This window comes from Orbicella franksi, chromosome 10, assembly GCF_964199315.1.
Source record: "Orbicella franksi chromosome 10, jaOrbFran1.1, whole genome shotgun sequence".
Lineage (NCBI taxonomy): Eukaryota > Metazoa > Cnidaria > Anthozoa > Scleractinia > Merulinidae > Orbicella > Orbicella franksi.
In genome coordinates this window covers 22,571,363-22,587,724 of record NC_138154.1, presented here as the reverse complement: position 1 = coordinate 22,587,724, position 16,362 = coordinate 22,571,363, and the positions used below count along the sequence as shown (strand labels likewise).

Genomic DNA, 16,362 nt, shown 5'->3' with positions numbered 1-16,362 from the left:
TAATAAGACATTGTCGTGATAATGAAAGTCGCTTGTGAAGTGAATCGAAAAAACGTATTGTTTTTAAAAATCAATTGTGCACGAAACTAGTACAACACAAAATTTAATTGTCAAACACGAGAGTGCTTGCTTCCCCATACCCCATGACAAACTATGCGTAATTGACATCTTTAAGTCTTGATTAGCATCTGGTATTGAGTGTATATATGTCTGGATTTATGAAAACCATGCTAATTTCAACAATCACCCTGATACTTTTCCAAGAAAATACACTGTGGGATTTTTCACTCAATCAATCACGGGCAGTCTGTCACTACACAGTCCACTCACCCACCTTGGCTGTCTGCCGGCCCTAAGGCTGCAGAGGATGTTCTGCAAAGAAAATGACTGGTTTTGCTGACAAAAATGCCTTTCTCTGTGACCCACCCCACCCCACTGGGGTTAGATCAGGCCGTGAAGCCCTGGCTTGGTATCAGCTGGTAGCCGGGCACCTGGGCTGTCTACCCCAACCCTCCTTGATGGAAGCTCCTCTGGTTTTTCAAGCGCAGCAAAGGCCTCCCTGCTAGCTATTGCGGACAAGCAGGCAAAAAAAAATTGTCCCAAATTTGACACGGTGTTCATAATTTCAAACATACATGTATATAACAACAGTAACAGTAACTTGCACATGATGACTGTGCAGAACTGGCCAGATACAGTATTAAGTGTATGTTAGCTCTGCCCAGGCCCCACACTGATTTTTTAAAACATAGTTTCTGCTACAATGGGGTACATTCATGGAATAGCCCTCCATCTCAGAGACACTGGTCAGATCTTTTATTAAGTTTAAAAATGAGGTCAATGGCGTAATGTCTTTTTAGTACTCCCATACAACAAGAATGTAAATCAGTGTTTTAGTTTTAGTTTTATCTCAATCTTGTGATATGATTGATGGTTCTGCCATGTGTAAATAAAGTGCATGTACATATGTATGTCCTGATGTCTTTATGTTCATGAATGTATAATGCTGCTAGAGAAAGAAGACTTTGAACCCTCCGTGGGTACCAAACGTCTGTTGAAACTCTCTTTTAACATAATCTTTCATACATGTACATCTGCCAATCCAAGGCTTATTATGGTACTACAGGCTACATGAAGTAGAGTTAATGAATCAATTACAAAGTCTGTGTCATCCAAGTGGTCCTTACTGCTGTATCTTGGGTTTTGGATGTGATTTTGGAAGGTTTGAACTGATTGGTAATCTACTCTTTTTACAGATTGTTGTCAATACAGTGACATACTGTTTTTATGTCTGGCTTGTAACAGAAATTCTGCGCTGGGTTATTGGATGGGCATTCTTCCGTGAACAAAGTATGAACATTGTATATTACGTGTAATTACAGTGGAATCCCTATTTCTCAAACGCTCATTTTTTTTTTAACCTTTCTCTAACCCAAACGTACACCATAATTTTGACCCCAGTTTTTCAAACTACCCGATTTTTTCAAACCAATGTTCTTTTCTCTTGGAGGTTCGAAAAATCTGGATTCCACTGTAAGTTGAGGAAGTTGGATTAAGGATGTCCAAGTGACTTTCAGTTAGGTACCTACAGCATTTAAAAGTTCTAAAAGTCACTCTGGATAATCTTAATCAAAACATGTCTCTTGATTAATATTTAATTTTTTTTTTTTTAATGAAACTGAATTATATTCCAGACACCACGTTGGAAACATTGGTCAAATGATCATGTTTGTATTTGTAATCAATCCCTTTTTTAATAAAAATCTTCCTCAGGTCAAACAATTTTTGTTTATTTAAGTCATATTTAAATTTATTAATTTATAATATTTCATTCATGTTTTTCTTTCTTAGAAAGCCAGTTTTGAAGTATTGTTCAGTCCTGTAGAAGGCATTATTGTGCAGTATAGTTGTAATCCTTTACTGCGCCTTTCAATAACATGCACACTCTAAAATTCAAAGCTCAACTGACAAATGCGTTTTTCACTCCCGTCAATCAAATGTTCGGCGGCTCCTCCCAGCTTCTGATTACTGCCGAACACTGTTTCATTGTGTGAACTGTTTTCAACGATTTGATTACCGCATGCTCGGCGGTAGTTGGAAGCTGTGAGGAGCTGCCGAACATTTGATTGACAGTAGCAAAAAACGCATTTGTCAGTTGAGCTTTGAATTTTAGAATCCGCATGTTAGAGAAAAGCGCAGTAAATCATGCCAGCATTTTGACTATCCCAAAAATGTGGTCCATACTCATCATATAAACAGGGTATCAAATTGCCTGACTGTACAAAGTACATTAGACAGTGATGTCTATCTGACTTGTTTTAATTTATTGTCTAAATTGTTCAATTAAACATTAAACACTTATTAATAAATGAAATCATCATTTTTTTCCAACTGGGATGCGTTAGCCATTTTAATGGTAAATGTTCTTCTAAATGTTATTCAGGTCTCAAGGAAAGAGTAAAGAAAGGAGTTTTTAAACTGGTAAGAAGGATGCCCTACATAAAGGATAAGGTGAGAACCTTGCATTTGATTTGATATCTGTGTTTATAACAAATCACTTTACACTGCACTTTTACTTTAATATTTAGTCTTGTTGTGGACTGCATGGTTTCATCTTGTTCCTGCCATGCATGGGCACATCTTGCCTTTCTACCCTTGCAGTTGACACATGACAAGGTGGAAGAAATGATTTTAGGGGGTATGAATTTACATGAATCAAAACAGGAAAAAGTCTTGATAACTACATGTTTTCTATAAACATTTGGTGCAGTATTTCCAGAGTCAGAATAATGAACCGTCACTTGTTTTGATCTTCTGGCAGATAGCCAGAGAGATGCAGCAAACAATGGATGAAATGGGAAGGAGTGCCTTTCCAGTAAGACCTGGAGAAACCTTTCACATGACAGTAAGTTACTCAGCTTATTAGTGACTAAAAGTAAATGTTACAATCAACAGATTCAGTTACATGTACACTGTTTACTAAAGTAAGTCTTGTGTTACAGCTAAACATTGAGTTCTGCGTACAATGATGGTTCTTTATCTGGTGAAAGTTCAATTATCATTTTGTGGCACCTGGAAATTCTTGGATTTGTGTACTTTTCACTAGAACACATGGAAGAATAAAGGATTTTGCCCAAATTTTTAGCGTGAAATTTGAACCTAAACCTCTCTGTCTAGAGACTGATGTACACTTGCGTGTACTAATGTTTCTTGGTCATCATTATGTTAAAGAATGTGCTTATATACCTGGTGGTGAAATTTTTGAGTTGATTCAGTTTTTTTTTTTTTTTGCTATGTTCTAGGTGATTTTGTGGTAGTTTTATTTTTCTCTGTTTCCACATGTCCAAAGTTTACTTACATATACTGCTCTATCCTGTTTTCAGCTACCAGCAAAGGGAATGAAAGAGGTTTGTGCCATGCTGCATTTCAAGCATTGATTTGTTATTAATGATATTTAAAATTCACCAGTTTAGAAATTAGAAAAATCTGGGACGAGACTTACCTGGCAGCTGTTTGTGGGACCTTTACTAAGGACAAAACAAAAGTAAGAAGTCATTTTGTCCCCAGAAAAGGTCCCACAAGGGACTGCAAGATGAGTCACACTTGTCCCAGATTGCCTCTACAGTGGGGAATGAACAGTGTTTGCAAAGTACAAGTAGTGTGTAAATTTTTTAGTTTGTTTTGTAATTCTTTTATTCAAGACATTCGGGAAGTGAATTTTTACCTACCATATTTCATTTATCGTTTACAGAAAGAGCTAATGAAGGAAATTGATGATTATTTAAAATTGGGTAAGTTAATTTTACATTTCACTGTTATTAGTTGATGTTACATTAACTGTACAATGCTTGTGGTACGTTGTGCGTGTACACAATTTAAAAACCAATAAAGGATGAGGAAGTACCTGCAATAAACTACTGTCTGTTGATTTGGGTTTTTGCACTGGACTACACTTTTTGCCTTCTTACTTAAATACATGTACATCTGCATGCAGACAACAAATTTGCTTGGATACAGTTATATGATCTTGCTAAAAGCTTTCAATTCTACCTTATTCTCAGGTGATGTGAATTGGCAGGAAGGACGTGTTTCCGGAGCAATTTATAATGGAGGAAAGGAACTTACTGAAGTCCTTACAAAGGTCAGGTGGAAAGGTGTCATTTCACTCAAATGCAGTGCTCTGTCTTGAAACAAACACATGTCTTGGCAAGCAAATTTCCTTATCTTACCCTACCCAAATGCACAATTAGCCAATCAGAAGCTGTCAGTGGCTATTGTCCTGATTTCCTGTGATATCAAGTCACTGACCCTGATATGGCTACAATATCATGGTCACTTGGCTGAATTTGGGAGCAGTAAAGACTTTATTGGTATGCTACAGTTGCATATCAGGCTTGTTTGGCCTTGTCGTGAGTATGTTGGCTTGAGTACATCGTGCCAAAATAGGAATCATTGCTTTACCAAACAATTTCAGTTTCAACTAAAAGATTCAGTTTTGATCGGGTGATGTGGTTCAACAGAGCTCTCCTACAGATTGTAATTATTTGTTGGTGATGAAAAACTGAAGATGAATCAAATTTAAAAATAGTTCATGTTCGTATAGATCAGCTCTGAAATCTACCTAATAAGAAGAAAAAAACAAAGAAGCAATTTGAAATTAGTAATTTAAATCTCTTTAACCAGACTTAATCTTATGTGAAAATCTCTTTTAAATGTTTATAGTACAAAGCCTTGTGAGGCCAACAATTCGAATGTCCGAAACAGGTAGTTCAAATTAAACATAACAAGGTTAAAACCGTGTCCACGAGAAAACCAGGCAGAACCAGGTAGGAGGTGATACATACATAGATCACACTAGCAAACACTACAGTCTAAACAAAGATTGAGATTGTCTTCTTTGTTTTTTTGGGCACTAGCTAGTCTTTGTGAACACTGAAGGGTTTGGCATTTGAATGAGTACAGTGTACTTGTACATGCAGTAAGTTTGACTGAGTGTGTGCTGAGGTTTGATTTTTAATTTGCAGGTGTATTCCAAATATACATGGGCCAATCCTCTTCATGTTGACATCTTCCCTGATGGTAAATTTGATTTGTTTGCACAACTTTGGAATGTAAAATTAAGTCCTTAGATTTCTTTAAATTAATTTGTGGCATGCCGAGGAAAATATTAAGAATTCTGACTAAACTTGTTTCTACAGTATCCATGGGTAGATCGCATGAAACCAAAATGTCACCTCACTGAGCAAAAATAACTGAAAAGTTTTTCAAGAGCCTCTCTTAATAAAACTATAGCTTGACATCTTCAGAAAATGAAGAGATGTTTGTTAGTTCATGTACAATGTACAGTAGTTTAATGCGCTTTAGTAGCTGAGTAACAAACTTTTTTAGATCTGAGTGGGCAGACCAAGCTCTTTTTATTCAGTAGAGTTCTTGTTTAATTTCAATGTCCAACTGACAGGATACGTGAACACATGGCCAAAAAGAAATCAATGTTAATATGTAAATCAAGTCTTGATTCAGATTGCACATGTGTGAACCATCACAAACTCCCAGCAGAGTAAATGTACTTTTGACGAAATTTAAGCTGTTTGAAAATGTTATAAAACTTGGAACTTGAGGGTGAAGGTCTTAACTTAACTCTGGCATAAAATTATTTGATATCAAAGGGGCAGTGCATTTATTGATTTTAATTCTTAACAGTGCGGAAGATGGAGGCAGAAGTTGTCCAGATGTGTGTTAATATGTTCAGAGGAGGGAAGGATGCTTGTGGAACGGTATGTGTTTTGGAATATACAGTACAGCCGGCTTTTAGCCAGTTGGGTGTCCTGTGTATGCAGACTTTTTTAAAGAAAATTGTTTTATATTTTACATGTTTCTTTATAAACTATTGTTCATTGAGCAGACGCTATATTGACAGAGGTAATAATAACCCTGTGATTTGCCTTTGCATTTTTGCTCTCGAAAGGAAATTGGGGACCACATACTGTAAGGCAAAGAAAAAATCTTTGACCTTGGCAGGATTTTAACCCACTTCCTCTAGGTTAAATCGACCTTGCTCTATCAACTGAGCTACATGGCCAGACAGCCATGAAATGACCAAGTTCTCTGTATTTTGGAGAATGTGAACCATGAACTTCAAGGCTAATTTTTCATATTTTCTTTTGGAATTGATTGCCAGCATTGCATACATGTATTTGGCCTGGGTTAAAGTTTTTAAACTGTTCGGCTTACTGCATAGACACTTGCAACATTTGAACGTTGTGGCTTAGTCGAGAAAATTTGTCTTTTTATCTCAAAAAACATAGAGACAGCACTCTTAAATTGACATGTAAAAGCCTCTGAGCAATCACTTCCAACATTTGTGTGCTACCTAATAGTAGTCAGTAGTAGACTTCTTTTCTTTTTGACATTCCTAGATGACCACAGGAGGTACAGAGAGTATATTAATGGCTTGTAAGGCTTATCGTGAGTGGGCTCATGAACGTGGAATTGAAAAACCAGAGATGTAAGTGTTTGTGTATGTCACTTAAAGAGTGCTCTGATTTGAACTACCTGATATCTGTAGTTGGGAGTTTTAGCAATGATAAGGCGAACAAAGATGAATTTTCTTAAGAATTCTACAATAATTGCAGATACGGATCATAATTATTATGATCTGTATCTATTGTGTGTTGATGGTGTCTGTGCCTTGCTGTTGGTGTGGTAGCTAGGATTCCTGGAGCTATGCCAGCATGGGCTTTTGTGCCTCAGGCAGGCTCAACCACGCTGGACAGATCTAGGGTGAGAGACCAGATAAAACTAGACACCCTGGTCCTCTAGGTTGGAGTTGGGCATAGTGCTGACAACCCTACTCTAAGTCAATTGAAACATTGGAGAGTAGGCACCTACTAAAGTAGCAGAAGAGCAAAGCACTCTTCTGCAGCAAGGAGGTCACCATGGCAGCACAGACACAGCCAATCTTCAGGCCCTGTCAACACAGCACTGTGAAAAGACATTGTGTGGAAGATATACTTACCTAATTGTAAGTGGGAGGGAGGGAGTGAAAACCAAACAAACACTACTTTCTCTCTGGTAATGCTCTCCAACAGGCACTGCAATGGGACAGCCACCTACTTGCACTGCATGTTTTCCTTCTAGTGATGTACCATTGTCCCTTTGTCTGTTAGATGATAAATGTTACTGTTTTCTGCTTTTTTTAGTTTGGCACCAATAAGTATACATGCAGCTTTTGATAAGGTAATTTTCGGCGCAGTCCAATAAGTGCTGGTATATTTTTGTTATGGGCACATTTCTCAGCTGACACTATAAGATACACAATAAGGACAATCTTTAGTATATAAAAAAACATATGTCTCTGTATCGCAAAAGCCTTGGATTAACATAAAATAATGTTATGTAAGGTGATGAATAAGTCAGAAGAATTGATTCACGTACCAAGAACTAAGAAAGTGAACAAACAGCTGAAGGAAAAGCCATAAATTCCATTTTATGATTGACCAAAAAAGCCATTAATTAATCTTTGTTTTTTGTTTTTGTTGTTGCTGTATTTTTTTTTCTTTACTTCCTTGTTTGTTTGTTCTTTTCCATTTCCCTATTGACATGTATACATATAATGTATTGTACATGGGACTTTCTAGTAAGTATTTTTATTTCTCATTGTTTCTTATTACTTCTAATAAAGTATTTTTGTAATTATTTTCCTGCTAGGCAGCTCACTATTTTAATTTGAAGTTAGTTCACATTCCTGTTGACGAAGAAACTAGGAGATGTAATATCAAGGTTTGAAACTTTTCACCATCAATTTACTAATACAGTAGTCATCCTTGGAGATTCTGAACCCTTCTGTTAACACCCCCTCCCCCCACGACCATCTCCCCTCTGTAGTATTTTTGACTGTTTCAACAGTTAATCATTAGCTACTATACTCCTGGATAGAGAGACACTAAGAGGGTAAAGTGTCTTGCCCAAGTGTCTTGCCCTGGCAAATGAGCCCCACCCTTGTAATACGGTGTGTAGTGTAGTTAAATTAATAATTCAATTTGTTGTATTCTTTTTTGTGTCTTGTTCAGGCAATGAGAAGAGCCATTACAAAGAACACCATCCTGGTAAGTGCAGCACAGTTGGTTTTTCAAAATGCTATTTTTGTGTTTTAGCTTGTTGGTACATAGCACCCAGCAGTTGGATTTCATTCCTCTCACTGGTTTCTCCTAAATCCTTCTCTTGTGTTTTCAGCTTTGTGGTTCTGCACCACAGTTTCCTCATGGTGTCATAGATCCAATTGAGGATATGGCTAAGCTTGCCAGGAAGTACAATCTTGGACTTCATGTTGATGCCTGTCTTGGGGGATTTCTGGTTCCCTTTATGAAGAAAGCAGGGTAAGTTATGATCAGTGTATAAGGTCTGTGAATGGTGCTATGTAATAGGTGGAACTCAGAACTTTTGGCAAAAGTTATTTTATGAGCATCACAAGAGATCATGAATTAAAATCCCACTGAAGTGTCAGACTTCCACTAGATAGGCCCTTTGCAGAAACCTGCTAGGTAACTTAAAAAATGAATAATTCACAAGCAAAATAGTCTTACATTACAGGAAAAGGGATGGGTTGAAGTAAGTGTAGTTGTCAATAGTGTTAAGCACTAATCAAGTGTGAGGTTTTACATGTACAAGATGTAATTTAAAGGCTAATATAACAAAGGCTAACCCTTAAAGACGCCCATGTCCCTTATTGAATCTTATCCACTCAAAGTGCAATTTCATCATCTGGCATTTTGTGTTTTAAACATGTCCTATGACAACTACTTATTTATTTTATTATAATTATAATTTTTTCTACTTTCGGCCTATGTGTGTTCATTTTTTTCATTTTAACCTACAACATATACATGACTTAAGTGTATCCACAGTTGGCATGTACATGTATGGCAATTTATGGTATACACTGTATGATTTACTACTCTGTCTGAGATGAATCTGTTGTTTACTTTTCTCCTAAATTGCTATTTACAGGTTTGACCTTCCTCCATTTGATTTTACAGTGGAAGGAGTTACCAGCATATCCTGCGATACTCACAAGGTGTGGAACATGTACATGTAAAGTTATTCTCGCTGGCTTTGCATAAGATGAAGATGCCATTTTGCTGTGAACTGCACACTAGTAGTGATTGATTATAAATGGGGTCTTCGTCATATCACACCGAGCCAAACACAGTTACCTTCTAGGTTAAGAACAAAGTGACAACTAAAGCAAGTGGGTTCCTGCAATAGATAATTTCTTTTGTAAGTCCCCTTGGGTCTGTAGAGAAGATAGCCAAAATTGTGCAAAGACTTGGGTGGAACTAACAATGCTACCATTAAAGATGAGAATTTTGGAAAGCAAACTTGACTATTATAAAAGTAATGTTAGTTAGCTTTTCTTTGTAGTGCAGGTCACACTATACAATTTCATCAACATGATAGTTTAGATAAAAAAAGATGTTTATTTTAATTTTCCCTTTACATGTACATGCACCTACACATAAACAATAATGTATACACTTGTACAGTCTGTTACACTGTACTTGTTGATACAGCTGAACCCCTCTTTAGCAGCCACCTACATGTACAGTGCGCATTAAACAGCCATACATAGTTGTCAATCAAAGTGCAAACTTGTGAATTTGAATTTTGTTGTGAGCTTGTTAACAGGGGTCGACTGTATCTAGAGATATCTTAAATGTAAATTATGAAGGTGAGCAAAAGTGTAATCTCTATTGTTTCAGTATGGCTTTTCACCAAAAGGATCTTCAGTCATCATGTACAGCAACAAGCATCTCAGGCGTTTTCAAGTAAGTCATCACCAACCTCAAGGTTATAGTAATTCGTTTATTCATTTCATTTCCCTAAGAAATTTCTCTTGAGTTGTTTCCCTGCAATTTATTTCTAAGGGAGGTTAATTAATTGCGAATGCTAGTGTCTCATTACAATGTCCATGAATTGTCAAGCCTGTGGTTGAAGAGGTTAACATAGTTGTCAAAAAGACATCAACAGAGAATTATGGCAAAATCAGTAAAAATGGAAAGAAGGAGGCGCCCAGCAAAGAGGTGGTTTTTGCGGTGGATTGATTGAGCATGGAAGGAAATCCCAGCAGAGCCTTCAAATGCTGCAGTATCACTAATGTTCTTGATGGTACAGAAGATGAAACAGTTTGGGATAACGAGGGAGAAGAAGCAGAAGATCTGGAAGAAGCAATTGATAATGAGTACGAGATGGAAAGCAAAGGCGATCAAGAATGACAAGTAGCTGAGCAGAGCTGACTAATATGAGTGTTCTTTTCCAGAACCACAAATTTGAAAAAGTCAATGACCAACAATGTTTGTCTTCTACTTAGTGTAATTAGATTACTTGAGTCCTTTGACAATTATTTTAATTATCAGGGAAATTTGAAAAATTTTATTTTTTTGGCACGACCATACTCAGCTATAAGGCGCATCCCAAGGTTAGAAAAGATTTTGATTCAACAACCACAGGTATATTTTCTTCAGAAAGAACACTGCGCCTTATCACCAAAAAAATATGGTTTGTATGGAGAAGTAGACATGTTTTTACTATTAACAATTGCAGTTCTATTCAGCCTCTCCCATGCCCTACCTCCCGAGGAGGGCTTATCAGAGAACCTTCACAGTAGTACTTGGCTATGTTTGAGTGTTTGGAAAATTAGCAATGAGCGAGAAATTATGAATTATGCATCATCTATCTTTCAATAAACACATATAGAGCGGTTTTCAATTGGGTGTCAAAAGTAAACGGGGAATTATCTTTTGTTTTTTTTAGTTTAGGTTTTACCACATTCAGTTGACAGCCATTCTATGTAGCAATTAATTTCTGCGAATTAATTAAAGGAACTCAGTCACGGTTTGCACATTTTGAAAAGTTTAGCCTAAATATTTCAAACTCGTCGTTTGCAATCCGTGTCAAACTTCGTCATCCTTGACCATCCTTTTTCCTGTATGGTTTATTATTATCTCTTTGATGTTTTTCCATCTTAGTAAACTATTATTTTCAGGTTTCCTCCCATTTAAAGGTAATTTTGTGCGTGGCCAAAAAAAGACAAAACACCGTGACTGAGCTCCTTTTAAGCAACTTGTGTTGTTGTCAGTTCTTTGTAGCACCAGATTGGCAAGGAGGAATCTATGCCTGTCCCACGATACCTGGCAGTCGACCAGGTGCAGTCATTGCATCAACATGGGCGGCAATGATGTACTTTGGGGAATCAGGTATGGCAGCATTTTTTGTGTGAAGTTTTGACAAATTTTTTTTCCCTCTCTCTCTCTCTCTCTGTGAAGACCATTGTCCAGAGTACCAGGGGCTAATTTCTCAAAAGCCCCAGAAACGTTTTGGGCCCGGAAAGCCATAGCAAATTCTTGAACCTTACAATTACAGAGCTGTTTTATTCACATATTCTTAATATGAACAGAGGTTCCCTTCAAACAAGAAGTTTCAGGTGTATACACTTCTCCATTTTTAGGTACAGATGAACTAGAAATGGGCCCAGAGAGCTTCTGGAGTTTTCGAGAAATGGGCCCCAGGATTGGCAGATGGTTCTTTCCCAGATTTCCAACTTTCTCAAAATCAATAATATTGATCACATTTAACAAAAGAAATTGTAATAGTGAACATGGCTAATGGATATGTAATCTCAACATGGATTTTTACTATTTAATCTCTCGTTTAGTTTTGATAAAGACTTCACATGCATATGTCAAACAATAGATTCTAAAGCATTTTATACAGTGTGGACATTTCCAGATTCCTCGAACATTGTTGAAAATGCTGTGCTGCATGTCATATTTTGAATTCTGCTCAAGATTATCGTTTATAAAATACTGTCTCGTGTGTTTGAATATTAGCATAAAAATGATAATACTTCTGACTGATAGGGAGCCAAATGAAGACTTTTATTACATGTACTTTTGTCTCTCTTTGTTTCCAGGTTATGTTGAAAGTACAAGAAAAATCATACAGACCAGAATGAAAATTGAGGCAGGGTGAGAGTCTTAAAAAATATCTGGCTGTTAAGGCACTGAGGTTTTTAAAATTAATGCGTACATGATATGTACCCCAATGATAACCAGTCAGACCATAACTAAGATACTCTGTGTACATGTATCTTGGTGACTCGTTGATCTTGCAGCATGCAAAAAATGTAGTGTCCAACAGCCCCGGGCGTGGTGAAATTTGAGCTCGGGTTAATGTGTTGCACCCTTTGCCTACCTGAAGCTAGGGCAAGTGAGGTTGTGAAGTTTTATTAAAATTTTGTGGAAATTCAATTTACAGAAGTACTGTCAGAGATTAAATAATTGTGTTAGTTTAATTTTTAATTATTTAATGAATATCATGCTTGCGAGAAAGGTTTTTCCTTTAGGGGGAAGGGAGGGCGGGGTGGGGGGGGTGAACTATTGAGAATGACTTTCAGCTTGCCCAAAGAACAACCCTCTGCGCCCAACTTTTGAGGAATTTTTTTGATAATGTTTGATTAAGTACAGCTACGCATGTACTTGGGTTAAAGTTATGTTTGTTTGTCATATCCAGCATGAAGAAGCAAGAATAATGTCGGTTGATTCTATGCTAGTTTAAATAAGCCCAGTCACGAAAACAGTGCCATTAGGATTATGATTATCCAATTTCTTTTATCTTGGTGAATAATTTACAAATAGTAAGAAACAGTTTTGAATTTTGTTGTCATTCTTCTGCAGCTTGCGAAAAATCAAGGGCATCTATGTACTTGGGAAGCCTGAAGTGAGTGTAGTGGCATTTGGATCCAAGGATTTTGATATCTACCGTCTTGCAGATGCTCTTACCAAAAGACACTGGCATCTCAATTCTCTTCAGTTTCCTTCAAGGTTTGTCTCTGATTGATATAAGTAAGGCTAGCTTTGTTACTGAGCTGCATGCATTTACAAAGTGTGAGTGCCGTCCATGGTGCTATGGGATGACCAGTTGTAAGAGAATGAGAGAAATTTCAAAATTATGAGTAAGGACAAAAGGTATTTAATAGTAGCCCAGGGGCGTGGCTTACTCAAGTCATTGTCGCTAATCCATTTCTTTTTCCACAAACAGGGGCTACTTAATGCTCTTAATTGAACTCAAGTTGTTCAGCGTCTTTACACCTAGTTAATGTGTCAGTGTGTGGAATCACTTATCGTCCAAAATGAAAATCTAGGCTGAAAAAGCCAGACAGTCAATTACTAGTAAACTTCTTACACTCTAAGGATTTCGTTAATGACCAGGCAAATTGACCGGTTGTGAGGACGATTTGACTATGTAAAGGAAAGTTCTTCCTTTAAAGAAGTTCAGTTCAAAACGTTTTGCCGGTCTGTGAAAACCAGTTGTCCTCTTGCTGAAAACGTTAACAAAACCCCTGACACGAGTTCCCGACTTTGTATGCCATGATACACTGAAATTATTGCCTATTGTCTAGGGAAGTGTTTTTTAAAGCTGCGTTTACGTTGTCAGGGTTACAATTTCCTAATGGGACACTTACATTGTTTTGTAGTATCCACATTTGTGTCACTTACCTGAACACTCAGGTAGGTGTGGCTGATCATTTTGTAAAGGATGTCCGAGAGTGTACTGCTGAGATTTTGAAGGATTCTTCAGTCAAAACAAGTGGCATGGTGAGGAATTTACCGCAATTTTTCTTTCCCAGTTCTGGCACTTTGAAAAATAAAAAAATAAAAGAAGAAATAAATAGTAAATTGCAATATACAATAAATTACAACACACAACAAGCTTATCCTAGTGGTTTTACTTCTTGTATTTCATCCTGTGCTATGAAGCACATAAGTGTGTACAGTGTACTATTGCTCCTGGAGGGGATGCCGGTCTTCTGCGTATTTCTTACCGGCATTTTATGAAGTTACCGCAAGAATTTTACTTATGTATTATTTAATGTTATTTAAACAATTTGTTAAAGGCAGCGAGACGCAAAAGAACGTTTCGTCCCCTACAGGGCGTGTCACCCTTACCCAGCCCACGAATTGTAAAAACAAATGACGGCCATCCCTTAAAGAAATCCCTAAGAGAAAAAAATATAAGTGAATAATCACACTTGGAAAGAAAAAAGTCAGAAGAAGAATAAATACACAAATCTGTCAGACGTCATTAATTTGCAAACCTGAATCAATGCGAAAAACACTGTCAATGTTCTACCCAAGAAAGCAGTACAAGTAAGATTGTGCTGAACTCAATTGTAGATAGCTCTGTGCAATGTCCTGTTTTCTCCACTGTAGATATCTTTGTGTCCAGTGTTTTAATTTGTCATTTCACCATTGACTCTACTTCCACTTCATCAACAGTACTTAATCTGCAGATTGGCACACACTTCAGTCCATGACTCACTTCATTTTGTTATCTTACGCTGTAGGCTGCTATCTATGGTATGTCTCAAAGTATTCCAGACCGATCCATAGTCTCTGAGCTGGCGTGTGGATTCCTCGACTGCATGTACACAATCGGCAACGCGCCGGCCCATGAGAACGGAGTGCTTAAGAACTGAAGCAGTGTTTGTCACACCTGAATCGTCTTGATGTTTCAGTTAGTTTTGGAGGGGTCAATCCCGGGGGTAGCTCTCACATAAAACGGACGGGAAAGCTCGTCGGAAATTTTGAAAAGAACCTCTAAAAGTTACCAAGATCTCGTTTTGTGGGGGTGGCTTGAGATGGTTTTCACCCCTAAGAGGTACCGCTTCTAAAGCAACACATAATCTCCTGTCATATTTTGAGACCTTTAGAGGCTGAACCCCTAACCGCGTTTTTATTGCCTAAAAGGCACGGGTAGCACCCCGGTCCTTTTTATATGGGAGTTTCCCCCCCCCCCCCCCCCGCCATCGCCTGCGTTGCACTATACCGGCGGTTTAGACTGTCTGCGACGCAGGCTACTTCCGCGGGGATCAATGTGATGCTTATGGTCAGCTAGAGTCAGAGTAATTAGCGTTTAGTTGTTAGTTATTAATTAGTATTGCGTGTAGAGTGTAGCGATATATCTGACAAATGCATATCATTGTCTGATTGTGGCTCTGTTACACAGATTGAGTCACACACATACGTGTTTACGTTACATGGTGTCACTCATTATGATAGAGTCACGCATTGGTCTGTGGGGAATTAGAAAAGGATAGCCCACACTGTCTCGTCTTCAGAAGATTTTATTCTTCTCCTCTTCGATTCTCGCTAGATTTCACAACTCTTTGACTCGACTGACTGACAGATTCCTTCGACTCAAAAGCTAATTCAATCACAAACAATTGTTTCTTATCTTCGAGGCACACCTTAGTTAAAGTACGCTGATTGGTTAGATACGAATCTTCTAGACATAAGAACAACAAAAATTTCCAGACAAACATTTCACAATCACCAATTGATATCTATGGTATTATCCTGTTTTCGGCACATTAACTTGTACTTGAAAGTATAAGTTGAGGTCGACACAGACTAGGGAGCATGTTGCAGGGACATGAAGCGATTGACGAATTGCAGCAACAGTTTTCCTAGCGTGACATGCCTGTTTTTGCGAAAACGTTTTGTTGCGGGGACAAACTTTTGTCCTCGCAACTTCTTGCATGAAATTCAGCTGGTCTGAATTCGTGCCTCTTGAAGCAGGGACAAAATGACCTCAATTTTCAGTGTCGCATCGTGTAAACTTACCTTGCAAACTGTGTCCACTACGACACATTTTTGTGCCTCAATCCGCTTCGTGTGCACCAGCTTGCGTGCTGTCCCAGCAACATGCGTTCCATAAGTACCCACGAAGGGACTAGTCTTCGCTTTAACACGTCCCTGCATTTTGTCCGCTAGTGTTTGCCGATCTTAACGAATGCTTGTTCCAGAGTTTTCTTCAAGGGTTCAAAATCTAATAACGTTTTGATGACCACTGGTGCCCGCTTTTTTTGTTAACTGGCGACGTTTTGCTTGACAGAGAGGAAGGCTTTGAACTGTAGCAGGCTTAACAGATCTTGTTTGAGCCGCTAATAGATTAAGCTTTTCCTCTATAAAAAAAATAAATAAATAGATACAGTTTGATTTCTAGTTAATGCAACGCCTGATTATTTAAAGAGATCGCGCTACCAACGAGATTTCCCAGCGATCAGCCAAGCTCATATACGCTGGTTGTGTGTTGGCTCTTCAAACAGCACTTAACTTGGTCTTGTGGATAAACCGCTGTCCAACAGTCTGGTAAATTGCCAAATCCGTTTTACGTGCTGGGTAGTTTTTCCATTAGATCAAGGTATCGGGAAAGTAATAATCTTTTTTTTTGTACGTTTGGCTTTCTTTTCATTGTATATTGGTAACTTAATTTTACTTTATGAATAAACAAATTATCCAGGAT

At 37.8% G+C, this 16,362-nt stretch overlaps 1 protein-coding gene across 2 annotated transcripts in view; it reads left to right on the top strand.

Annotated features, from left to right (window-relative positions):
• Positions 1 to 16,362, top strand: part of LOC145500585 (sphingosine-1-phosphate lyase 1-like) — a 23,253-nt gene extending 6,891 nt beyond the window's left edge. For both annotated transcript variants that reach the window (XM_081480106.1, XM_081480105.1), the window contains exons 3-22: positions 1,257 to 1,350; positions 2,444 to 2,511; positions 2,822 to 2,905; positions 3,384 to 3,407; positions 3,752 to 3,791; positions 4,062 to 4,141; positions 5,025 to 5,079; positions 5,701 to 5,774; positions 6,417 to 6,505; positions 7,200 to 7,236; positions 7,708 to 7,779; positions 8,070 to 8,105; positions 8,233 to 8,375; positions 9,007 to 9,073; positions 9,759 to 9,824; positions 11,135 to 11,252; positions 11,969 to 12,023; positions 12,732 to 12,878; positions 13,532 to 13,652; positions 14,402 to 16,362. In XM_081480106.1, the coding sequence (XP_081336232.1) occupies positions 1,257 to 1,350; positions 2,444 to 2,511; positions 2,822 to 2,905; positions 3,384 to 3,407; positions 3,752 to 3,791; positions 4,062 to 4,141; positions 5,025 to 5,079; positions 5,701 to 5,774; positions 6,417 to 6,505; positions 7,200 to 7,236; positions 7,708 to 7,779; positions 8,070 to 8,105; positions 8,233 to 8,375; positions 9,007 to 9,073; positions 9,759 to 9,824; positions 11,135 to 11,252; positions 11,969 to 12,023; positions 12,732 to 12,878; positions 13,532 to 13,652; positions 14,402 to 14,533 (1,602 nt within the window). In that variant the 3' untranslated portion in view covers positions 14,534 to 16,362. The remainder of the gene's footprint in view (positions 1 to 1,256; positions 1,351 to 2,443; positions 2,512 to 2,821; positions 2,906 to 3,383; positions 3,408 to 3,751; positions 3,792 to 4,061; positions 4,142 to 5,024; positions 5,080 to 5,700; positions 5,775 to 6,416; positions 6,506 to 7,199; positions 7,237 to 7,707; positions 7,780 to 8,069; positions 8,106 to 8,232; positions 8,376 to 9,006; positions 9,074 to 9,758; positions 9,825 to 11,134; positions 11,253 to 11,968; positions 12,024 to 12,731; positions 12,879 to 13,531; positions 13,653 to 14,401) is intronic.